We start from the raw sequence: 27,482 nt of genomic DNA on the forward strand, positions 1-27,482 counted from the left end.
AACATAACTTTTTTTTATGGATTGGTATATTATTTCGGTTTCAAGTTTGTCCCAGATTTACACTTGTCAATTTGGATTCTGTTTCTCTTCAATTATTCTATTGTATATGCTTTTGTTTTGAATTTACGTCATTGCTACTTGACAATCATGTGCCAAGGCATATTTTCTCATTCAGGAAGGCACTTGCCTTCCTGCTTGTCGATGACTAAAATAATTTGTATTTTTTGTGTAAATTGGCTTGTACTGATGCAATCGTTAAACTATTTTTTTTAATTGTCTAACTGTCATTTTTAGTAAACTGGTATATGAAGTACCAATGCCAAATTGTGTACCTCATGAGCGAGCCCTTGCAAATCAATGTCCTTTGACCTGTGAAGGCGAACAAGAAATTTCTGTCTGTGGATCCGATGGAAATGTTTACGCAAGCAACTGTGATTTGGAAATGCAAAACTGTGGGTAAGTCTGCTTTTGTCATTTAATAGAATTAATTTCACAGTTCACATGCGCATAGAGTATAATTACCTATGCGTAAATTTATGCTGGATACCCTCCCCCTCCAAAAATATTTTTTTTTGTATGACACTCTATGAGCAAAATAGCTACATAAAATATAAATCTTCTTTTGAACCAATTACTGTCATTTAGCATTTTCTAAAGAATTTTCAATGGTAGTGAGAGCTGAAAAGAAATCTTCACTAGCTTCTACTCTGAGGACATAGGAAACCAGGACAGTTAAAGATGTTCTTGCGAACATTATTTTTGGAACGGTATTTGTCTCGCAGATTTGTCTTATGGTAGTATAATTGCAATGGTTGAGATCCGTCCGTGCTATACGCTGGAGGGACAATTTTTCTGGTCTTGCTCATCTTCCTTGCCTGAAACAACTGGTCTTCAAAGGTCAGGGTGTGTCTATAAATAGATCAGTATCATCAGAGTTGAACAGGCTCCTTGAGTTACAGCAATTCAGGATCTATCTTAGTTGGTCAACACAGTCGGAACAAAGGAAAATTTCCGATCCGGTAATCTTGTCACATATATTTTTGAATGTAATGGCGCGTTGACTCTTGAAATTTGGCAACCACTCCCTAACTTGTTACAGATCATCTAAGAAAAACACCGCTTTTTCCTTCAACATGCGTTCCAAAACCCAGCAAGGGATCATTTTGTTCTCAATACTAAACGAGTCTACTCGAGAAACTACTCCTCAAGATGTAGGATTTCACACTGTCGTGAGTTTTTCCCACTCGCACTTTAGTTACGCAATATTCGCTTTTTTTTAAATCATCACCAGCGTTTATCGCAAAATGCTGAACTCCTTGACAACATCTTTATTTAGTTGTCCGCCCCCACAACTTCAATCACACGCCTTGTTTCCCTAATAAAAGTACACGTGTTCTGTTCCGAAATCAATTTAATTATCAAATGCTCAAAAAATACAAATAAAGTTAGTAATACGTTATAACATTTGAATGAAGACTGTGAGCTCATGGTTCATTCATATAAGGAAACATCAAGCGCGGGAATGAAAACCAAGTACCTAGTTCAAATTATTGAAGCTAAATAAACCTTGAATTCAAAATTATTGAAGTGACAGTGAACCAGGCGTTATAGCTACAAATTCAAATTACTTAAGTGACCAAACTTTTTTTTTTTGGTTTATCAGATGTATGTTTTCTTGGGGGAAAAAGCTTCAATTTATCAAGAGATTCGAATATAGCCCTGCCTATAGTAAAGGCCATACGGCTCCAATATTTCATTATTTATTTATTATTAATGTTTTCCACAGAGGCACTTTATATGGAAGGTATCATCGCATAAACTTCGAAAGGGGCTCATTTATTTGGAAATCGGAAGTTCTAGTGCCATTTTTAAGAGTCAAAAGTGATTAAGGGGCAACTAGCCCTCCCCCACACGCCCTTTTGTCCCAAACACATCCGATAAAAATTTTGAGATTGCAATTTGGCTAAGAATAGTTCAAAGAGCATATAACAAAACTGCGATGTCAACCCAACCCCCCAGGGCCCGGGGGCAGACGTCGTAAGTTATGCCTTGGGGGTATATATAGTTCTTATGGAAGAGATGCTCGTATAAACTTCAGAGAGGGCTCATTTGATTGGAAATCGAAACTTTTAAAAGATTCAAAAGAGATTGGAGAGCAACTAGCCCCCCCCCCCCCCAATGCCCTTTTTTCCTCAAATCCATCCGATAAGGATGGATTTCAAAATAGTTTAAAGAGCATGTAACGAAAACCCCAGAGTCGACACAACCCCTCAGGGCTCTGGTATAGGCGTTGTAAGTTATGCCCTCGGGGCATATATCGTTCTTATGGAAGGGATGCTCGTATAAACTTCGGAGAAGGCTCACTTGATTGGAAGTTAAAAGTTCTAATCAAATGAAAGTTCGATATGGAAGGGTTCGTCGCATAAACTTCAGAGGTAGCTCATTCGATTGGAAAACGGAAGCTGTAGTAAGCTCTTTAAGAGTCAAAAGTGATCGGAGAACAACTAGCCGCCCCCACGCCCCTTTTTCCCCAAATGCATCCGGTAAAGATTTTGAGATAGCCATTGTGTTGAAGATAGTTCAAAGGTCAGATAAGAAAAACTCAAATGTCGAAACAATCCCCCAGGGCCCGGGGACAGGCATTGTAAGTTATGCCCTGGGGATATATATGGTTCTCGTGAAAGGGACCCTCGTATGAACTAAAGAGGTGGGCTCATTTGATTTGAAATTGAACGTCTGAGTTCACTTTTTAAGACTCAAAAGAGATCCGAGGGAAACTAGCCCCCCCCCCCCCCGCGCCTTTTTCCCGAACCAATCCAATAAAAATTTTGGGATAGCCATTTTGTTAAAAAATAGTTCAAAGGTCAGATAACAAAAATTCAGGTGTCGAAACAATCCCCCAGGGCCCGGGGACAGACGTTGTAAGTTTTGTTCTGTTGGCGTAAATGGTTCTTATGAAAGGGAAGCTCGTATAAACTTCAAAGAGGGCTCATTTGACTGGCAAGTGGAAGTTCAATTTCACTTTTTAAGAGTCAAAAGAGATCCGAGGGCAACTAGTCCCCCCCCAACGCCCCTTTTTCCCCAAACCCATCCGATATAAATTTTGAGATAACCATTTTGTTAGAAAAAAGTTCAAAGGTCAGATAAGAAAACACTCCTGTATCGATGCAACCCCCCAGGACCCGGGGGCAGGCGTTGTAAGTTACGCTTTGGGGACATATATGGTTCTTATGGAAGGAATGCTCGTAAAACTTCAAAGAGGGCTCATTTGATTGGAAATTGAATGCTTTAGTTCACTTTTTAAGAGTCAAAAGAGATTGGAGGGCAACTAGCCCCTCCCTTTGACAGCTTTGACAGTTTTGAACAGCTTTGAGATAGCCATTTTTTTAAAAATAGTTCAAATGTCATATAATGAAAACTCCGGGGTAGATATAGTCTCTCAGAGCCCAGGGCTCAGATCGAAGGGCAACTAGCCCCCCACGCCGCTTTTCTCCAAATTCATGCAATAAAAATTTTGAGATAGCCGCTTTTTTAAAAATAGTCCAAATGTCAGAAAACAAAAAATCCGGTGTTGACACTATCCCCTTGGTATATATAGGGTTTCTATGGAAGGGATGCTCGCATAAACTTCAGAGAAGGTTCATTTGATAGGTAATCGAAAGTTTTAGTTCACTTTTTAAGGGTAAAATGAGATCCGATGACTACTAGCCCTCGCCCTCCCCACGTCCTTTTCCCCCAAACCCATCTGATAAAAATTTTGAGATAGCTATTTTGTTAAAAATAGTTCAAAGGTTAGATAAGGAAAATATTGGGGCATATGAAGTTCCTATGGAAAGGATGTTCGTATAAACTTCAGAGAGGGCTCATTTGAATGGAAATTGACAATTCCTAGTTCACTTTTTAAGAATCAAAAGAGGTTCGAGGGCAACTAGCTCCCCCGGCCCTTTTCCCACAAATCCATCCGATACAAATTTTGAAATAGCCATTTTTTTTAAGTAATTCGAACATCAGATTACAAAAACTCCAGGACCAATAAAAACCCCGAGAGCCCGGGGGCAAGCATTTTAAGTTAGGCCCTGGAGGTGGCGTATAAGGTTTTTATGTAAGAGGTGGTCGTATAAATTTCGAAGGTGGCTCATTTGATTTGAAATTGGAAGTTCTAGTTCACTTTTTAAGAGTCTAAAGAGATGCTAGGGTAAGTTGCCCCCCTAGCTCTTTTTTGCCATATCCACCAGCTACAAATTTTTAGATAGCCATTTTTTTAAATAGTTTAAACATCAGGTAAAAAGAACTGCCGGGTCGATACAACCCCCTAGAGAGCAGGGGTAAGTGTTTTAAGTTATGCCCCGGAGGCGTCTTAAGTTTTTTATGTAAAGGGTGGTCGTATAAACTTCGAAGGTGGCTCATTTGATTGGAAATTAAAATTTGTAGTTAACTTTTTATGAGTAAAAAGTTAACGGAGGGCAACTATCCCCCCCCCCGCCTGACATAACACCCTTCTCCCCAAATGTATCAAGTGAAAATTCTGAGATAGCCAGTTTGTTTGAAATAGTCCAACGATAAGATAAAAACAACTTCGTTGTCAATATAACCTCCCCCCCAGAGCCAGGGAAAGGGTTTTAAGTTTTGCTGCGGGGGCATATAAGGTTCTTATGGAAGAGTGGGTTGTATAAACTTTGGCCCAAACGATTAGAAATTGAGAGTTCTAATTCATCTATTTACAGTCAAAAGTAATCCGATCGCGAGTAACCCCCCCCCCCCTCTCCCGACTTTCTTTTCCTCAAATGCGTCCAACCAAATTTTTCATATAGCCATTTTTTTTTCAAAATAGACCAAATATAATATAACAAAAATTCCCGGGATAAAACAGCTCCATCCCCAGAATCCAGGGGCAAGTGTTGTAAAATGTGCCCTGGGGGTAACGGAAGGTCGTATAAACTTCGGAGGGTGCTTATTCGATCGTAAATCGGAATTCCTAGTACCCATCTCAAGAGTCAAAAGTGATCGGAGGACAATTAGCCCCCCAAGACCCTTTTCCCCCAAATGCATCCAATCGAGATTCTGAGATAGCCGTTTTATACAAATATTTTAAAGATTAAGTAAGAAAAACTCCGGGGTCGACACACCTCCCCAGAGCTCAGGGGAAAATATTGTAAGCTATGCCTCGAGGGCATATAAGGTTTTATGCAAGGGGTGGTCGTATAAACTTCAGAGATAGATCGTTTGATTCCAAATTGAAGGTTCTAGTTACCTTTATAAGAGTCATCGAATGTGATTGAAGCTCCAGGCTTTTTTCCCAAAATACATCTCATAAAAATTTTGAGATAGTCCTTTTGTTCAAAATAGTCAAAAAATTCAAATTACTATTCAGTAGTAATTACTATTCAGATTACTATAACTTAGGCGCTGAGAAATCTTCCCTAGCCCCCGGGGCCAGTATTTTAGCTTATGTAAGTTGCCCATCATTAGAATATAAGGTTTTGCGAAAGGTTTGTCGTATTAACTTGGGGGGGGGGGCTCATTCGATCAGAAATCAAAACTTCTAGGTCTTTTTTAAGAGTCAAAAGTGATCACTGGCCAACTAACCCATGCCCCACATTCCCAAAGGGCATCTAGTCAAAATTTGTTGAAAATGATTTGATTCAAAATAGTTCAAAGGCCAAATAACTACGCTTTCGGGGTTGAGCACACCTCCAGCCACGGGAGAATGGCTCTGAGCTGCGGATTTAATTACTGTTACTTTGATACTTTGTTTACTTGGATACATAGATTTAGGGATTTACGTAGCAACTTTGATTTATGGTGCAAGGGCTGTACTTCTAATGAATGGTGTCCTCACTACAAACAAGAGTAAAGCTACTGCCCGTTCCCCACACGGTAAAAGTATCATGTGGAAAAAAGTATAATGAACTTTTAGAGGTTTTGTGAGTTCAGGGTGCTAGAATAGGTTTGAAAATTAATGTTAAGAATACTAAGTCACTAAGGCTAGGAATAAGATGAAAAGCTGACGTTGGGTAACAAAAAGATTGACCGGGTGGGCAGCTTCACTAACCTTGGTAGTATTATTAGTACAGACGGTGGTAGCAGTGAAGATGTTAAATGTAGAATAGCCTGTGTTTTTTCATAGTTAAAAAAAAAGTTTGGAAGAATAGGAAGATAAGTCTGCAAAACAGGATAAGAATATTGGAAGCATAGTGATGACAGTGGTCAAGTATGGCTCTGAAGCACGGGCGCTCCGAAAAGCGGATGAAGATTTACTAGATGTTTTCCAGAGAAATTACCTATGGGTACCCGGCTGACTGACCGTATTTAAAACAGTGGACTATACAAAAAATGTGGTTCAATCCCGCTTTCTAGGGCTATAACGAAAGAAAGGTTGAGATTGCTAGGATACGGGTTTTGCTAGGATTGCTAGGATATCCTAGAATAGGAAGATAAGTCTGCAAAACAGGATAAGAATATCGGAAGCATAGTGATGACAGTGGTCAAGTATGGCTCTGAAGCACGGGCGCTCCGAAAAGCGGATGAAGATTTACTAGATGTTTTCCAGAGAAATTACCTATGGGTACCCGGCTGACTGACCGTATTTAAAACAGTGGACTATACAAAAAATGTGGTTCAATCCCGCTTTCTAGGGCTATAACGAAAGAAAGGTTGAGATTGCTAGGATACGCTCTTGGGATGAAGGATGGCAGATTGGCAAAGATTGTCCTTTTCCGCCAACCGCTTAGGGATAAACGGAAAGTAGGTCGTCCTCGTCTGAGGTGGGAGGATGTCATAAAGAAAGATTTAAAGAAAACGGGAACTTCTTGGGAGGGTGTACAGAGGGAGGCTATGAAAAGATTGGGATGGAGGAGGAATTTGTGTAGTTGTGTGGTCCTTATCCGGCTTGGAGCTGCGATGAGTTATTAGCAGTAGTATTAGTAGTACTATTTTGGGTTTGATTTATTCTTTAATAGTAATTTCTGGTTGTTTTGTGTTTGATTTATTGTATGTTTTTATTTCTTCTGATCTCAAGTTTAATATGGCCTTTACTTTTCTTTAGAAAACTTCTTTTTCAAAGTTTTTCTTTTAAATCAATTATACAGAATTGACTGTCCTTAACAGAGTTATAAATACCGTAGATAAGGCTTTGAGAGACTAACAATACAGCTCTAGGAAAAGGAGAGGATACATTGACAGAATTTTCACACTTAGATAATAGGTTAGGTTAGGTTAGGTTAGCCTAACCTAACCTAATAATTCAGGAATATTCAAATTATCAGAGGCCTTTGGTTCTGAGTTTTTTAGATTATGAAAAGGTATTTCATTCCAGCTGATAGAAAAGCTTAAGTGAAGCTTTTATCCTCATATTAAATAAAAAAAACTAGTTTTTTGAACTGGAAGTAAGGAGCGACATTAAAACTTAAAACGAACAGAAATTACTCCGAATATGAAATGGGTTGTCCCCTCCGCAATCCCACGCTCTTTACGCTAAAGCTTTTAATTGTTTTAAAAAGTAGAATTGTGGAAAAAGTCAAACTTTAGCGTAAAGAGCAAGGGATTGCGGAGGGGGACAGCCCATTTCATATACGGAGTAATTTCTGTTCGTTTTAAGTTTTAATGTCGCTCCTTACTTTCAGTTAAAAAAACTAGTTTTTTTTGTTTAATTTCTGAACGTTTTTGAATTAATGCATGTTTGATTTTGGCTCTCCGCACATAAATTATTAAAATGAAATTTGTATATTAATTCTTTTTTTTGGCAAAATGGCTTTCTCTTAGTTTTGATCAGACGATTTTGAGAAATAAGGGGTGGGGAAGGAGGCCTAGTTGCCCTCCAATTTTTCGGTTACTTAAAAAAGCAACTAAAACTTTTAGTTTTTAACGAACGTTTTTATTAGTAAAAAATATACGTAACTTAAGAACTAACTTACTTAACTAACTTTTATGTTCTTGTACTTTTATTATGTATACGAGGGGGTTTGTACCCTCGTTAAAACCTCGCTTTTTACACTAAATCTTAAGTTTTGTCCCAAATTCTTTAAGAATGACCCCTGAATGAGAAAGGCCGTAGAATAAATAGTTGAAATTACTGAAAATACTTTAGCATAAAGAGCGAGGTATTTATCTCCTCCTAAATACCTCGCTCTTTATGCTAAAGTATTTTTAGAACCCCTGATATGCGTAATAATCTCTGTTCGTTTTAAGTTTCAATGCTACTCCTTACTTTCAATTGAAAAAAACGTTTTCATGTTTATTTTTTCGTTTTTTTTTATAGTAATGCTAGAAAATCCTGCGCCCTTGTCATTGAATTTTTCCTCCCCCATGACGTATTCCTCCAAGGAAAGATCCTGCCACATAGCCCCTCCCCTCAACCCCACCCCCAAACCAAAAAAAATCCCCTTGAAAACGTCTGTAAACTTCCTAATAACCATTACTGTATGTAAACGCTGGTCAAAGTTTGTAACTTGCAGCCCCTTCCCCAGGGATTGTGGGGGATTAAGTCATTCCCAAAGACATAGTTATTATGGTTTTCGACTATGCGGAACCAAAGTGCTCTCTCAAAATTTTGATCCGTTGACTTTGGAAAAAAATGAGCGTGGGAGGGGGCCTAGGTGCCCTCCAATTTTTTGGTCACTTAAAAAGGGCACTATAACTTTTCATCTCCGTTAGAATGAGCCCTCTTGCGACATTCTAGGACCGCTTGGTCGATACGATGACCCCTGGAAAAAAAAAAAAAAACACGCACCCGTGATTTGTCTTCTGGCAAAAAATACGAAATCCACATTTTTGTAGATAGGAGCTTGTTATAGGGTTCTCTGATACGCCGAATGCGATGGTGTGATTTTCGTTGAGATTCTATGACTTTTAGGGGGTTTCCCCCCTATTTTCCAAAATAAGGGAAATTTTCTCAGGCTCGTAACTTTTGATGACAAATACTAAATTTCATGAAACTTATATATTTAGAATCAGCATGAAAATCCAATTCTTTGATATATCTTTTATATCGAAATTTTTGCATTAAAGTTTTTTAGAGTTTCGTTTACTATTGAGCCGGGTCGCTCCTTATTACAGTTCGTTACCACGAACTGTTTGATAATTTGCCAAACAAGTACGCAAAAGTACATTCATTCATTCTATGTATAAATGTAGCGATGGTGTGGTTAATGTAGAAAGAAAAAATAGTATTGAGCTGGATGTACGACTAGAGTGTGAGTATGATTGTGTTTAATTGCCGTTTCAATTGGTTAATTTGATGTATTTTTCCCTATAAGTACACCAAAGGCTAAGGGAATAAATGAGAAGGTTAAACTGTGCTATACGTACGTTGAATAGAGTATTTGAGTGTTAAAGATAAATATGCTAGCTAAGCGAGTCCTTTTTAAAGGTGCAGGGTCTAATTGTAGGTTTGACAATTAATGTTAAGAAAACTAAGTGGCTTAAATTAGGAGTAAATAAAGATGAAGAGGTCAAGTTGGGTACTTTGAGATGCATCAAAATCATCTCAGAACCAGAGGCCTTAAAACAAAGATTAGTTTTTAATGATAGTGTTTGTACTAATATGTTAAAAATAAAAATCAATATTCGAAAAGAAGTTTATTTATGGGAATGTTTTTTTTGGGGGGAATCGCTCTTGTTGAAAATTCCAAGATCTCAAATGTTGAAACAAATAAGTGTTTAAGTTGGGTAGAGGCAAGTTTTTAAAGCCAAAGACCTGACAACTTAATTAAAACTATGTTTTAAAATTAAGCCTTAACAATCCATAACATCAAGTAAAATTTGACTTTTGTTTTGGAGTTAAATTGTGAGCTCATTTGGAGTTGATTTTGAATTATTGTCAAGCATGAAAATTTAGTTTACATTTATTTTTTTATTTCCAAATTATGCAAAAGTTTTGAGATTTTAGTTTTTTTCCTGGATTGAAATTTTGAGCTCGTTTGAAGCTGTATTTTAAATTGTCGTCGAGCATGAGGTTCCATTTTCTTTTTTCTATTAATTTGACAATCGTGTAAAAAGATTTACTTTTAATACTGAATATCCAACTTTTGTTTGGTTAGAACCTACTGGAGAGTATACACATAATAAAGCTCCTTTGGAATCAGGAATTCTCCAAAGAATTTTTCTTAAACAGATTTCTTCGAGTAGTAACTCGAAATTGATGATAGTTTTATGCTTAGAATCATCATTAAAATTAGCATCTTTTTCATTATGAAAAGAGTTTATAAGCTATTATTTATTTGAAGCCTTTAGCCCCCATAAGTCAGGGAAAAATACGGAGGATAAGGAAAGGAATACTAGTACACATCAGGTAAAAAAAATTAGTTTTTATTTGGGGGGAGGGGCTGAATGTTTATCTACTAAGAAGATACTGTGCTCCTCCAGATGTGTATTTTTTTGGGAGCTGTCTCTAAATTATTTTGTTGCGGTGTTGTTACGAAGATTTTGAAAAAATGGAAAAACCCTAATTCGTGCGCTAGTTATCGCCCCATTATAGTGTGAGGAACTTTAAGTAAGGTTTTAGAACGCATATTACTTTCTGAATTGGTGCTTAAATGTAAAGTTGGAAAACGCCAGTTTGGTTTTCGTAAAAGAATGGGTTGTGCGTTTTTGCACAGGCTAACGAATAAAATTATAGCAAAAGCTCATGCTCAAAATCTGCCGTTATTTTTATGTAGTGTTGATATCTCCGCCGCTTTTGATTCTTTTGTATATTCTAAACTTTCCCTAACACTATTAGACCTTTTAAAAGTTATAGGCAGGGTTCGCTTCTGAGTCCCTTGCTTTTTAATACTCTGATTCACACTATTACAAAGAGAATAACCAGAGGATTTGTATTTGAATTTTTTGACCTGAGCCTTATATGTTATGCTGACGACTTACTTATGATTAGCAGTGATATTCACACGCTTCAAATGAATCTTGAGTTACTTGTAGAAGGGTATAGGTCTGTTGGGTTGTCGGTCAATGCTTTTAAGACCGAGTTCCTCATTTATGAGCCGTCCTGTAAGTGCGGGTTACACAGTAGCGTTGTTGTAGTTGTAGATGACCATGTTGTACGTCTAAGTCAATCTCTGTAGTACCTTGGTTTAACATATGGATCTAATCTGAAAAATAACACGAACAATGATAATTGATAGCGTCACAACGGGTTTAAGGATAACTTACGCTATTGTGGCTCCACTCAAATTCAGTTTAAATAAAAAAGTTTTGTCGCGTATTTATTCAGCAGTTGCTTTACCAGTTATTTATTATTTTTTGCCAATGTGGAATTGGCTACCTAATACACAGAAACCTAAGATTAGATCAGATTTTTTCAAATACTTGAAATTTCTCCTCCGACTCTCTTTATACCAGAAATATATACCTGGAGAATGAGTATGACTTATGCAATATTTTAACCCAGCCGTCCGAGCTTGAAGATCATGCTCGATTAAAAGCTCTAAGCGGTCTTCCTGAATGCGTATGTACATGTTTGATCTACCCTGCCAATTTCTAGATGTTGGATTTATCGCGTTTTATATAAAAAATAGTTTCTTGTTTTCGTTTTTATTCTTCTTACGTTGTTCATTTACTCCGCCCATTCTTCTGTTGTTGCATGGCGGGCTATAAATAAAATTCATTTATTCATTCATTATGAGGCACTGAATGTGGTATCTACCGCACTCAAGTCTTTCATGTAGGCTTGTAAATATCCAAAAGAATTACTTATACCAGGGTTGCTTTTTGAGCTGGGATTTGTCTAAAAGACCATCGTCTCGACAGAATTGACAATTCTTTGTTGAGAAACAGAGCTTTTCGATTTAAAATTTGGAAGCTATCACTGCCCGATGTGGATGCATTCCCTCTAAAAGTCATTTAGCCATGTTTATCTTTTCTCCTATGGTGCCTGAGCATTAAATAGGAAAATACATTTTTGTTTCATTGCTTTGCAGCCTCGATGCACCAATTTGATAGAAATACTTTGTTAATTTTTTAAAGACGTGTCAATTCAATGTAAATTTGTTGAAGATTGCTGCAATACTAAAGCTCAGTTAAATTGAATTTAATATTGCATTTGACTATGTAGTTTGTTTCTGAAGTACACCTGTTTCTTGCATTCTTTGCTCAACTTCTTGAGCAAAGACATCGCAAGATTTTGTTTGAAGAATAATATTGTGAAGAAAAATATTGTGACCATTTATTTATCTTAGCTTAAAATTAGCTTGCTGTTGTACTGTATCCTAACACTAGTCAATTTCTATGTAGAAATTTGTTTCACTTATGAATATGTAAGTTTCTCACTTCCTTATTCCTTTTTTAAGGTTTTTTTTTCATGCGTATACCGTATGTTAAATATTTTCTATGGTTAAAAAAAATAGATTGTCCACAAAGTTTGATATTGATTGAATACACATTTAGAGATTAAGCATATTTTATTCCATATCACACGTAGTGATTGAAAAATCAGCCAAAAATCTAGAAAACTAGTAGAAGTACTGTTATTTTTAATGTTTAGTTAATCTCGGTAAATTTTTAGTGAATCTTTTTTTCATGCTTTTTGCCGATATGTTCCAAAACGTGAAGGTTACAATAACTCACTGTTCACCACTTAAGTATTATAAATTAAATCGAGGACACAAATTTGTTTTTTTGTTACATGACAAACGTAATAGATCTTTTCAACCCACGTTCAATAAGTTCAAATATTATAATGAAAAAGGGATAAATTATTAAAGCTTTATTCATGCAATTCAAACTGTAACGCAATTAAAATTCGAATGGTGGTTGCAAAACACCCCCTGCAAAACATTTGTACCAAATCCAAATGTAATTTAGCTTTCTTATAGAATTCGTCTTGCGTCTTCTTATTAATGGATTCCTACATATTACTTAATAATTTAAGATTATTTTTGATGGAGAAGGCGGAAATCTTTTCAGTTTTTAGTTGGTGAATTCCAAAAAATGGCGGGAAAAACTCAGATACGGGTTTTTGGTATAGAAGGGCTTAATAGGCTCTTTGTAGGGCTGTCAAATTTGGGACTTCACTCATTTACAACCTTACCCGATTTACTGGCTTTTTCAGTAGAAATAATTAACCTTTTGTCCATTTTAAGTTTTCAAAAGGGGACAAAAAGTAAAAGAATATAGAAAACGTGTGTATAGGTAATATAGCCCCTTTAGCTAGTAATGTCACAAAATTTATCTAAAGAAATCCTCTTGGAAAATCCTAGACGCAAACATTTGCTACTTTGTACCGACTGCTTTCAATTCTCCATTGTTCCTGCATGTTTCGAACTATTTTCCCTTTTACTGCCTTTTTAAAATTTGTCTCTCCCTTAAAATTTGCACTTCCTTTGCTACAGTTCTGCGTACATGCCTTGGTATTATTCATAAAATCTATGACGGTATTAAGATTTTGAGTGATCTAGATGGCATTAGTTGTAGTGCAAGTATAATATCGCAAATATTTAGCCATTGTTCTAGCATATAGATGGTCGAAACCTAAGCAGTTGTATCATTTACATAATTGTCTAATACAAATGTCCATAAGTCTAACATTATATTTGTATTGTATTTTCTGACAAATTTTATGGACAAATGTCCATAAGTCTAACATTATATTTGTATTGTAGGTATTATTTTTTCTTGCGTAGCACAGTCATTGAAATCAGTGATGACCCTAGAGATCCTAAGTACAATTAGATCGTTAGGCACAATATGATGCTTTTGTGGAGCGGTAAAGTCTTTGGGTATATTTTACGTGAAAATGAAGGTAGCTCGATTTTTGAGTCGTATCTATGACATTCCTATTCTAGATACTCCTTCTGGCACCGTCTCTGATGAGTGTTGCATGCTGTCTTAGTTTAAAAGATGTAAATTATGAAGCGAACAATGCCAATTAATCGATATTTAGGTTCTAGCATATTAACTATAACGTTTATAATGTTGTCCCAATGAAAATTATTAGCCAAAAACTCTGTTACCAAGCCCATTACTCTAGATGAATCTCCATCCTGACATAAGTAATTTACTTTTTGTTGGATCCTTTAATTAAGGATATCTTGCGGGAAATGAAATGAAATGATATTAATGAATAATGAATAATGAATAATATAATGAATGAATAAATAATGAAATGAAATGAAATACTTCTAACGATCAAATTTTCCAAAATGTGGTAAAGTCAGATTGACCAAGTAAGCTTTAGCCAAAATAACTACCAATAAACAATTAGCCCTGAGGTTAAATAAAAAGACAACGTATCGCCGAAACACTACAATGGGATATTTCAATCGCTTACCGCAGAAAGGCAGCATGTCTGGAATAACAAACTTTAAAGAAGGAAAAAGCTTAGCTTTAAAGGAGGAAAAGCTATGAATCCTTCAAGAGAAATAATATCACCAACACTTATTTCTAGATGGAGGAGGATATGGGGCAAGAGCCAATAGTCTTTTTTGGATGACCCAGGCCACAGAAAACGAACTTAATTAAAAAAATTATTTGTGAATGTTTATCTGGGTGTCAACTGAAAACAAAATTGAAGGACTCAATCCCTGGTGAAAAACCTTAACCCCTTTGTGTACTCCCCGACAAACTTATTGAAGACAACTTTCCATTACAGCTATTGAGGCAATATCAGATTCTTGGTCGATTTCAATTAGTGGAGAGTCATTTAGAATTCTTTGAAAATGGTTTTGAAAGCAATTTCAATGGGGCCTGTCTATTGTTGAAACGAAAAATCATCCTTCTCACTGGTTGGTCGATGTCTTTTTTCTTTAATTCCCAGTGGAAATGAACAGTTCCCAATAGTTTCCCAGGCGATTAAAAGTGTCATTAATTAGAACTTGAGAGGCAGAAAATGAAGTTAAAGTTTCGTGAAAGGAAAAAGGAAGGAATTTTAAAGAAGTGGTTCGGAATAATGAAACAAAACTTGTGAGATTGTGAGAAAAGGTTAGTGTTGTCTTGGTCCATTTAAGAAAATCGGACATCGTGATTCCAAATATTCTTCGTCTGTGAGAAAGCGGAAGCTGTCATTCATGCTCGAATCAGACAAGCAGAACCTCCGACAGTTTTTGGATGTTGTGAGAGAAAATACACGAAGGTTTGGCCTCAAGATAAATGCATTAAAAACAAAAAGATGGCTGTCACGAGATTCCCCATCAACTTAAAGTGCGGCAACGAGGATGTAGAACTGGTTGCCCAGTTTAAATATCTGGGAAGCGTAGTAAAGAATACAGGGGCAATAGAAAATGAGATCCATACTCGTATTGGACAAGCTAGTGGCTCGTTTACCAGGCTTAAATAGATTTGGCGCTCACAGAAGTTGGCAAACCGCCTAAACTTCGAGTCTTCAACAGTAATGTCCTCCCAGTTATGCTGTATAGAAGCGAATGCTGGAAGTTAAATCAGCAACAAGAGAAGAGACTTTAATCCTTTGAGAACAAGTGTCTGCGTAGAATCCTCGGCATAAACTGGAAACAATACATCTCGAGACAGACAATACGTCAAATTACTGGGCAACCTCTAGTCATCGACAAGATCAGGACCCGAAATTGGAAATACTTCGGACATGTTGTGCGAATGAAAGACGACCGAGCACCAAAGTCCATCCTCCATGGGCAACCAACGGGGAGGTGGCGAAGGGGAAGACCAAAGAACACACTACGCCGAACATACCAGGGGGACCTTCTCAACACGAATACGTCCATACAACCCCAGTGGGAAGACGTTATGGCAGTATCCTATTTGAGGGACGACTTGTCTCTTTTTCGATGCCTTGGGTGCCTCTGGAGGCACATAAGGATGTAAGGTTTAAGGTCTAAGGTCTTTCATACTGATTCTGAATATAAAATCCTTTTGGTTTTTCACTATACCCATCAAAAGTTGGTAGAATAAACAAACTTCGATGATGTTCGAAAAGGGAAGAAGCACGTCCAAAAAGGGGTGAATCTTTATGGAAATATAACCACCTATTCAATATGTCTTAGAACTGTGTAGGTGAGAGAGATACGCTCATTTTCAGCCCTCTGCACATAACTGCGGCTAGGGTTTCAGATTCACACAATTAATTCCCACCTCAAGTCAAAGGATTTGCTACACTAGGACTCGAATCCTCGTTCTGAATGACATAGTATTACAGCTCCAGCGTGCTATCTGCCCGTCTGGGGTGGCCCTACCGCTAATATACCTGGACTGTACTTAGAAACATGCTATTTTTTTATTATTCATGGCGTACATAGTAGGAAATAGTAATTAAAGAGTCCCTCTGGTAATAGTAGTCCAAACCCTACAAAAAGAACTTTTATATGAAATTATACTTCAAAAGACTTTTATTTTTATGCTTATTTCAAATATGAAAAATAATAGTTTTACCAAATACCTACCGAATGTTTATAGAATGAAGGGATTTGGACTATCCTTATTAAAATGTATAAAAACACCCCTAAAAATTGCTGCTATCTTAATTAAATTTGGACTCTCAAATCCTTCATGATTCAAGCACTAAAGCGATGATTTCAAGTTCATTTCCTACAAATAGGCGAAATTTCTTTTTTTTTTCCAAGAAGGATGGTCATGGATACGTATTCTTTCGCTTTTATTTTTTAAAGGGGTGACTACAGCAAACCATGGCTCTATAATGTTGAAAGAGAAAACAGAACTTGAAAGTTCTACTGCCCCTTTCCGATCACAGTGCAGATCCCACCTTAGCAAAGTGATGATTTTTCCATCCTGGTGACACAAAATAAGTTTTGGCTTGAGTAAAACAAGCTATTGAAAAACTTATTAGGTAGTGAATCGGTTCACAAATTCGAACTTTCAAAAAGCTATTTATGCAGCAGGTAATAGCGAATCCGTCACTAAACATATATGCAGTCCGTGCTAAACAAATACGGTTATTATGGACAGTAAAAAAAAAAAAAGAATTTTTTTTTCAACTGAAACGAAGGGGCAGCATTCAACCTTAAAACGAACTGAAGTTATTCCTTATATTGGTGTGGCTGCCCCTTCATTATCCCTTGGTCCTTGCGCTAAGGTATAAAAGTTCTTTAAAAACACTTCTCACTCAAATTCAATGGCCCTCATGTTTGGGAAGTCATTTTTCAAGAGTTGGGGCAAAAAGTGAAAATTTAGCTTAAAGAACGGGATATGATGAATGGGTAGCTCCCTTGCATCACATACGGAATACTTTCTGTTTGTTTTAAGTTATAATGTTGCTTTCTATTTTCATTAAAAAAATTATGTATACTTTTTTTGCAGTTTTTCAAAATCATGCCAGGAAATCTCTCTCTCCTTTCCTGTGCAAAACTCCTCTAGAAAATTTCCCGGATAATTTATTCCCCCCCCTCCCAAAAAAAAGAGCACGTAGAAATCAACCAATAAGACTTATATATGGTCGATGGCCGTGATCAGCAAAAATAGTGAATGAAGGAAAGGAAATCAATGCTTTGATATTTTAGATCTTTAGCTGAGTAGTCAGTCACCTGGACATAGGAGACTCGTCACTTAATTACGTTGTCAAACTGAGCTGTGAGAAGTCTGACGCCTAAATTCATAATTATGAATGAATTTACAAATGAAAAAGAAAGGGCCTTCATCTGATACAAAATTGGGTCCTAAAACACACAACATCGGGGTTTATCAAAATATTGAACTTAAACCTGCGGTTTTTCTGAATACTTAAATACGTATATGCCTGCTTTAACTTTGGAAATCTACTTGATACAGAAAATTGTATTCATTTGAAGATCCGAAAAAGATCTTACCTTATTTGTCAAATCATGCTAATTCGTGATATCATTTCGTCTTTGCTTGAATCTGCGATTGATCTTTTTTTTGAAAACCTCTTGTAACTAATGATGGACTTATATGACTAATCATCTGAAGTCCTCGTCTCCAAAGCCCCTTGAATTGACGAAGTCTGATACTAACTAGCATATGAAACATTGAACGCTCCCTCATCCTTTTATTTTAATTGAGTTGAAGTGTCCAAAGTTTTACCTCATAAAGACTTGCTTAATTGACATGGATGATAATTTATATTCCTTTTTTACTTGCTTTATGTGGAAAGTAGGAAGTGAATAACTGTTAACAGTGCTGAACATATCTTTGGAATTTAGCAATTGAATGAAACGGAATATTACAATAGTCTATGCATTAGCTTGTAAAGAGCTTTTCTTAGTAGTCAAGATCCATGTTTCTTCAATATATTATATTTCAAAGAAGTCACCCTTCAAAGGTTGACCTCTATTTCTGCCACACTTTGCCTTACGTGCACTGGGGTACTCCTGCAGCGCCACTTGATATTGCCTCGAGATTTCAATCTGTATGATTGAAGGGTCCAGAGTAAGGCCATACCGTCCCTACCTATCCCCAAAATTCGCAGGTTGAGCATGTTGTACCTCTTTTGACTGCTAGATAATTAGGGACTATTTAGAGACTAGGTTGATATTAACTACTAATAGTTAAAAATGATAAGACGGAATTATGACTGCGGAAGCGAAAACACGCTAATATTCATATTTCTACAAATCTGCATTGCTCATTTTAACCAAAAAAGATGCCTAACTGTGTCTCGTTTTGCCGATTACAGATCTGATTTTAATCCTGCAATGCGTTTAAAATTTGGTTTAAGCACAGAAATTAACTAGCAAAAAGCGAACACAGGAGACGAGAGGGAGTTGTGCTCGAAGAGAGGGTTATCTGAACAGAAATGTTATTGAAATAGACCGCAACACGCGCATAAACAGAAAAAAAGAAGAAAGGACGATGCTTGGACGGGGAGATATCGCAATGCTAAAATAAATAAAAATATAAAACCCATCATCAAAACAAAGGAATATATGCTATTAATTTTTCCCTTAAGAGGGATCAATTAGCGAAAAATTATAATTTATTGTTAATTTTTAACTTATTCATTATTAAGGGGATTCGAAACTTCACTTCAAATCTATGTCAAAATTCACATAAACGGGGATTTATTTGTTCCAAAACGAACCAAAGGAGAGCCAATTGAGTGGTTGAGGGCGACTAGAGTATGTGAAAAGTCCATTTTTTTAGGGACTGAATGTAATGAATGAATGAATGACACTAATATTAACAAGCAAACTCTAACAACATCAAACTGCCGAACTTATTACTTTCTGTCTGTTAGACTACATTGTATATACATGAAAAAACATAAGTATATCATAAAAACATACAGTGATTAACCCAACTGGTCTGTCTAAATGAAGATGAAATAAACAAACTAACACATTAACAATACGCATGACACACTAACATGAAACATTACAATTTTCATTTATTTATGATTTCAAGGTACGCTGCCACAAAGCTGTTTCTGTAAGCTCAGTTCTTGCACTAACAGGACCTAGAACCGGGATTTTTTGTGCTTTTGATTGAGGTAAACGGAACTTTAGAGGGCAATAAGAGGCTGAGAGTATATATTTAAAGCGTGGGTTACAACGCCGATTATTCCTTAAATTATTGCAAAGAGTAACGCTTCGGGCTGCCAAGGTAGGAAGCCGGATTCCCTTGAGGAGGAGAATGTAATGTTCTTTGCCCTTACCATGAATAATTCTCAGGGCTGTCTCCTGAATAATTTCTAGCCTATTGTACTGATTCACTGCAAGGCCAAAATGACCCACTGGGCAACCATACTCATGCAGTGGACGGATAAAAGATATGTAAAGGCGGAGGATATGTGCTTTTCGGGTATAAAAATTTAGCAAATATCTTAAGGAGAGACAAAGATGCACTAGCCTGTTCAACAATAGAGCAAATGTGACCCTCCAGAAGTTTAGTTTTTGTTGTGATTATTTCATTAGGTATTGGAATTGTAAACGATGGCTTTGATTTAGGACAACTAAGGGTCATAATAAAAAAGTAATTAATAAGAAAGTGATAATAAGTAGAAATAAGAAAGTGATTATAATAAGAAATAATTTAAGAAAGTGATTTATGGGAATTCACTTTCATTTTCGACTGGGTCGCTTCATTCGCAAGGTCTTCGAGAATTCCCATTGCACTACTCTTAACATCTCTTCTGCGCTTCTGCACGGGAGTGAAATAGAGGAAAAGACTTCTTCTTATAAAATTGTGAATTCTGTAATTTAAGCCAAATATATGCCGAGTCGGTTGGTGCGCTGGATTTGGGATCCTTTGTCTGAAAGGACGCGGGTTCAAATCCCAGTGTACCCAATTGTTCAGTTTGGGACGGGAGTCAGTGGCGTGACTCTGTAAGCTTAGCCAGAGTCGACCCAGCTTTAAATGGGTACCTGGAGAAATCTGGGGAAGGTAAACAGGAAGGGTGTGCGAAAGCACAGGATGGTTGGCCCCCAACCCCCCATTGCACTTCCTGGCTGAAGGGCCAAGAAACGGAGATCAGCACCGCCGGTAGGGACTGTAAAGTCTAATGCCGTATCCTTTACCTTTTTATATCGAAATTTAAAAAGCGGGAAGATGTACTAAGTTGTTATGAAAAGTAAAATTTTGACTAGTTAATATTTGAGCTTTCGTCAAGGTTGACAATGTTTATTAAAAAACTATTTTTAAAAAGAAACAGTGATTAGTTAATGCTTTATTGCCTATACTTAAAACCCTCTTTTTAAATGTCTTCTATGCATTACTATCTCTTCGTTTTGCTTTTCTTTTACACCACTAACAGAACTAGCATTTAATGTTTAATATATTTTTAAGAGCATACAGTTTGTATCTTTATCCTCATTTCCTACTCTTCATTACTATCATAGTTACTAAGCGATGCCAGTAAGTTAGGTGACATGATAAATAGTTTGACCTATACAAGTTCTCACAAAGGGTTCATGACCCCAAAAGATGGTTCAAGACCGATTTTTTTTTTTTTTTTTTTTTTTTTTTTACATTAAAAAGTTTAACTCACTTGCTATAGTGGTCAGAAGTGCAAAGGCAAAAAATATGCAGAAAATATTAAATATCATATTTTTTTATAGATGTGAACAACTTTTTAGTTTTTTGTATGGTGGGTTAGTTTTTATAACTTATTTTTTTGTATCAATATTTTTATACCATTTTAATTTCAACAAATTTATTAGAATTTTAACCCTCATTAGGTTTTAGATTAAATTTACGACCATTTCCACTACCTACCTACGTCACATAATAGTCGAGGTTCCTTTTAAATTGAGGGTATGTCTTTCTTCGCAAGTTTATCGAAGCAACCTATTATGCGCCCCCCTTGAAAAAAACCCAGGATCCGTTTCTACATGGTAGACACTAAAAGTAACACAATCACTACTCAGCCAAAAATAACGTATCTGCTAATGGCTTTTAATGAATTTTCTTAAAGTTTTGACCTTTATAGATGTTTTTTTTTAGGCCAGAAAATCCCAGAATACCCGTTTTACCGAAAAAATATGGAGCCATTTTCGAGAAAAATTCCTACTTAAATACATACATGCGCAATTATTGCTCGTTTAAAGAGATAGTATATTTCTTAAGAAAAAGCTTGCTTGAAAAAGCAATAGTACCAAAAGTAATCCTTGGGGCAGACCAATGTCGTCTGGGAAATTAAGGTGTGACATATAGGCTTGAATATCTGCTTGAAATAAGTTTTACAGTAAATTTCGATTCTTCCTCAAATACTGGTTACTTGGGTCCACAGGTAGGATGTAAATAAAATTAACAAGCTTGCTAGCTCAGGCCAACTTTTGTCAAGAAAAACCTTGCTCTGTAATTCTTGAAAGAGAGGTATTTGGAATTCTTTGAAATCTGATTGTTTCTTCTTCTTGTTGTTAAAGCTTTAAAGTATTGGTGGAAATAGCAGAAAAATCAAAGCGGGTGCGTTGATTAAAAAATAAACATGTCAGACAGCGTAAATTTTATATGAAAGAAGTAAAACCGAAAAACGTTGGTCGTTTTTTTAAACTACTATTAAGCATGATTTTTTGATGAAATGAAGAGTTGTTTGGAGGCATCCTACACACGACAAAATCAATTTTTGATGAAAAATCCGATTCCCAACGATCTGTGTTAGCGTGAAAAGAGGGTACAGAAAAGAGGGGGAAACAGAAAATCCTATATATTTTGAAAAAAAGATGAAGTGGAAGAAAGCAGACTGAATTATCAAATAACACTTGTTTAGTTAAATGGAATGGACTTTAAACCAGGTTTCGAAAAAAAAAACTATCACGCAAAGCCTTTTGAATGTAATTGGAAAAAAATTCAAAGAGGATCTGTAGTCATGGGGAGGCTTCCGTAGGCATGGTGGAAGATGGAGCAGTAACTGGCTGAAGATCGCTGGGGAAGATACAGCCGACGGATCAAAGTGGTCGTCGGATGTTATTCCAAAGTCCATTGGTCCTGCACAGGAAATTTCTTCGTCTGGTTCCCGCCAAATGAAGAAAAAGAAAGACTTTTGAATTACTTCTGTCGAACGGATATTCAAAACATGCGCAATAGAAATTAAGTACAAATGTAAACTGGTTTCTTATTTGTAAATTAAATAAAAAAAACTAATTTTTTTAGCTGAAAGTAAGGAGCGACATTAAAACTTAAAACGAACAGAAATTACTCCGTATATGAAATGGGTTGTCCCCTCCGCAATCCCTCGCTCTTTACGCTAAAGCTTTACATTTTTTTAAAAAGTAGAATTGTGGCAAAGAGTCAAACTTTAGCGTAAAGAGCGAGGGATTGCGGAGGGGACAACCCATTACATATACGGAGTAATTTCTGTTCGTTTTAAGTTTTAATGTCGCTCCTTACTTTCAGCTAAAAAAATTAGTTTTTTTTATTTAATTTCTGAACGTTTTTGAATTAATGCATGTTTGGTTTTGGCTCTCCGCACATAAATTATTAAAATGAAATTTGTATATTAATTCTTTTTTTGGCTAAATGGCTTTCTCTTAGTTTTGATCAGACGATTTTGAGAAATAAGGCGTGGAGAAGGAGGCCTAATTGCCCTCCAATTTTTCGGTTACTTAAAAAGGCAACTAGAACTTTTAATTTTTAACGAACGTTTTTATTAGTAAAAAATATACGTAACTTAAGAATTAACTTACGTAACAAACTTTCATAACCTTATGTTTTTATTTTGTATACGAGGGGGTTTGTACCCTCGTTAATACCTCGCTCTTTACACTAAATCGTAAGTTTTGTCCCAATTCTTTAAGAATGACCCCTGAATCAAAAAGGCCGTAGAATAAATAGTTGAAATTACTAAAAATACTTTTGCATAAAGAGCAAGGTATTTATCTCCTCCTAAATACCTCGCTCTTTATGCTAAAGTATTTTTAGAACCCCTCATATGCGTAATAATCTCTGTTCGTTTTAAGTTTCAATGCTACTTCTTCCTTTCATTTGAAAAAACGTTTTCATGTTTATTTTTCATTGTTTTCTTATAGTAATGCTAGAAAATCCTGCGCCCTTTTCATTGAATTTTTCTTCCCCCATGACAGATTCCTCCAAGGGAAGATCCTCCAACATAGCCCCCTCTCCTCAGCCCCACCCCCAAACAAAATAAAATCCCCCTGAAAACATCTTTACACTTCCCAATAACCATTATTATATGTAAACACTGGTCAAAGTTTGTAACTTGCAGCCCCTCCCCCAGGGATTGTGGGGGAGTAAGTCATTCCCAAAGACATAGTTATTATGGTTTTTGACTATGCTGAACAAAATGGCTATCTCAGAATTTTGATCCGTTGACTTTCGGAAAAAAATGAGCGTGGGAGGGGGCCTAGATGCCCTCCAATTTTTTGGTCACTTAAAAAGGGCACTAGAACTTTTCATTTCCTTTAGAATGAGCCCTCTTGCGACATTCTAGGACCTCATGGTCGATACGATGACCCCAGGGGAAAAAAAACAAACAAAAAAACAAACAAATAAACACGCATCCGTGATTTGTCTTCTGGCAAAAAATACAAAATTCCACATTTTTGTAGATAGGAGCTTGAAACTTCTACAGTAAGGTTCTCTGATACGCTGAATCTGATGGTGTCATTTTCGTTAAGATCCTACGACTTTTAGGGGGTGTTTTCCCCTATTTTCCTAAATAAGGTAAATTTTCCCAGGCTCGTAACTTTTGATGGGTTAGACTAAACTTGATGAAACTTATATATTTAAAATCAGCATTAAAATGCGATTCTTTTGATGTAGCTATCGATATCAAAATTTTATTTTTTAGAGTTTTGGTTACTATTGAGCCGGGTGGCTCCTTACTACAGTTCGTTACCACGAACTGTTTGATATTATGGCCTATAACAACTAGTTTCTCCGCAATATAACAATAGGTTTTCTTATTAATGATTAAACAAGAAACATGTTTTTTTAATAGAAAACAAGGAGGGATATTAAAACTTAAAACGAACATAAGTTATTGCGAAGAGGGTTACCCCCTCCGCAAACCCGCGCTCGTTACGCTTAAATTTCACCGTGTTATTATTCCTTGTTATTCCTATCCAACGGCTCTATGTTTCAGTAGTCGTTCATAAGGAATTGGAACAAAAAGTCAAACTTTAGCGTAAATAGTGATGAGTTGAGGAGCGGATAGCCCTCTTTCATATTAGTAATAATTTATTAACTAACCAAGATATGATGCTGGCTACCGGCCCGGTAAACTCCGGATTTCTTGCTAATAAATTGAATGTATCAATAATTGTGAACTGATTGGTAGTATCCCATTTTTACAGTTCTTATACTTAAAAAATTAAAATGTTAGATTGTAATTTAGTCAAACTTTCGATGAAAAATATTTTTGCTGAATAAATTTTTATTAATGTTTTTACTAAAGAATTTTAGGCGGAAGAAGAAGGACATTTTTGATTATATGGATAGAAATTTTGCGTAAATTCTGTGGTACCTTTGACCTTTTACGTGGTTGGTGCCCTCGCAATCTCTACAATGGGGTTGTTTGGTATTTAAATACATTGTATACATGTATTTCAATACATTTAATGTCAGTATAAAAATAGAGAAAGAGAAATATTACCATTTAAAGTTGCTGAAACTAAGCTCTTGGTAGCTCTAGCTGACCCCCTCCCCCTCAAAGAAAGTTCCTGGCGAGGCTCATGGCGCCCCATCTCAACTGTTCCACCTTTGTACCGGTAGGCATGTGTATTTTGTACTTAAAAGAGGTTTTCGCTATGGCAGGGAGACATACCACTGAACATAACCTTATAAAAAAAATCAAGTGAATAAGCTTCTTTAAATCAAATATTAAGATAAATGTCCATATTAACCATTTATCTTTTATCGACTACTTGGATTTTCAGGAACGAACGCACCACCGTGCGGCATTACTTCCTCTACAACTGGGAAGTATAACGTATAACGAATATAACGAATATATACGTATAACGTATATAACGAATATAACGTATAATAGTTCAGTATAACGCTTAGGAGTTTTTTAATCAATTGGCTATCTCTGAATTTTCAATTGATAGCACCTTTATCCTCGTTGGAACAAAATCGTGGTATAGTGCCATAAATTTCTCGCGATACAATGTTTTTGGTCATATAAAAAAGCACTAGAACTTCTAATATCCGTTTGAATAGGTCCTCCCCTGATCTTATAGGACCATCTGTTCTATACGATAACCCCTAAAAAGAAAAACAACAACAGCAAGAAAGAAGTGAGCATCTGTGATAGCTATTTTGAAAAAAAAAGAAGCAAAATTCCACTTTTTTTAGATAGGAGCTTGAAAACTCCAAATTGGGGTTCACTGATATGCTGTATCTAATGATGTGATTTTCCTTAAAATCCCTTGATGTCTTGGGATGTTTCCGCCCTTTTTCAAAAATTAGACAGATTTCTCAGGCTTGTAGCTTTTAATATGTATCAATAAACTTAATAAATTTTATATATTTGGAATCAGCATAAAAAGTCAATTGTTTTGATGGGTTAGTTGTTATCAGAGCCACTTTTTTAGAGTTCTTGCTACTATTAGCACAATTCGTTCCATACTCATATATCGTTAAACCGAACTGTTTGATAAATCAACATCTTACAAGTCTTTGTTAGACCACCTTTGACCGAGTAAATCAAAATTACAGAGAATCTCCTTAATTTTGAACATTGTATTTTAAGAACAAGTGGAATGCTTTAAACTTCCGTTCCCATATATAAATACAATTATTGATCGGACATAATATTCTTTTCTGCCAGATTACTCAGATGACATACGAATATCTAAATCAAATTCCGGCTCTGTTTCAATTTTAAAACGTTGCTTAGCAACAAAAGGACTCATGTCTTTTTTCATTTTTTTTCCAATATTGCTTTTTATTTCTACTAATTTATTAATAAATACGGTGGATAATCAGAGACAACGCTCTAACGTTGCCTTTATTAAATAGCCATTTGGGAATGCTGGGGAGGGCGTTGAACTAAATAAAAAGATACTATGTTAAGCAATGTTTTCAAAAAGACCTACCTCCAACATCTCACGAATGACCAAAAGTATTTAGCTGAAGCTTCCAGGGAATGTTGAGGAGGATTTAGAACTAAATCTGAAAACACTATAGGTATCCGTGTTGTCAAAATGACGTATCTGCATTATCTCAGGAATAGTTCAGGGTATTTAAGCGGAAAATTTCAGGGAATGTTGAGAGGGGACATAGAATTATATTAAAAAGCACTATATGCATCCATCTTGTCAAAATGGTGGATTTGTAATATCTCAGGAAAATTTAAGGGTATATAGCATCCAGGTGGTCAAGAGGACTTATCTACAAAGTCCTTATACTGCAAGGGGTATTAAATTGAAACATTCAAGGTATGCAAGGTTAATGTTGAGCTAAATCGACACTAAGTGCATAAAGGTTGTCAAACGATTAATTAGTAGTATCTCCTAACTGCTTTTGATGGCAGCCCTATCCCTTCGCAGCCTAACCCAGACACTTTTTTAAACTTCTTCAAGACGCAGGTGCCTGCTACGTAATAAAGCTGGTTTTCTAAGACAGGCGGGTACTTGTTACGTAATAGGGTTTGTTCACCTTGTTTGTTACGTAATAGAGAGTGTTTACTCTTGATTGTTACATAATAGGGTTAGTTTACTTATGGTGAGAGTGATGCAATTTTGCTTAAATTTATAGATTTATTGGAAACTAGCTGTTTGGGTGGCGCTTCGTGCCACCCCAACACCTAGTTGGTGGGGGCGCTTCGCGCCCCCTTAACATTCCCTGTGTCCCAGCTGTCATTTATATATCCCTGTCCCCCCCGGCGTCCCCGTTGTAGTTGTGTCCATGTGTCCCGGTAGTCATTTATATTCCCTGTGTCCCGGTCGTTATTTGTGTCCTGGTGTCCCAGTCTCTAATTTCTCTTTGAGTGTCCCGGTCGTCATTTATATTCCCTGTGTCCCGGTCGTCATTTGTGTCCCGGTGTGTAATTTCGTCAGTCGATAAACATGACGTGAGTCGACAAACTACTTCATGACGGCATAATGGTCAATCCTTATAATGACGTCAGTCGACAAACATGCATGACGTCAGTCAACACACAACACACAAACAGCTTTTTTTTATGTGTATAGATGACGAATCTT

General features: G+C 36.3%; 1 protein-coding gene across 1 annotated transcript in view; it reads left to right on the forward strand.

Annotated features, from left to right (window-relative positions):
* Positions 1-27,482, forward strand: part of LOC136035434 (agrin-like) — a 225,547-nt gene that overhangs the window by 41,030 nt on the left and 157,035 nt on the right. Inside the window, exon 5 of the mRNA XM_065717243.1 lies at positions 295-456. Coding sequence (XP_065573315.1) covers positions 295-456 — 162 coding nt within the window. The remainder of the gene's footprint in view (positions 1-294; positions 457-27,482) is intronic.

Source organism: Artemia franciscana, chromosome 14, assembly GCF_032884065.1.
Source record: "Artemia franciscana chromosome 14, ASM3288406v1, whole genome shotgun sequence".
In the NCBI taxonomy this organism is placed as follows: Eukaryota; Metazoa; Arthropoda; class Branchiopoda; order Anostraca; family Artemiidae; genus Artemia; species Artemia franciscana.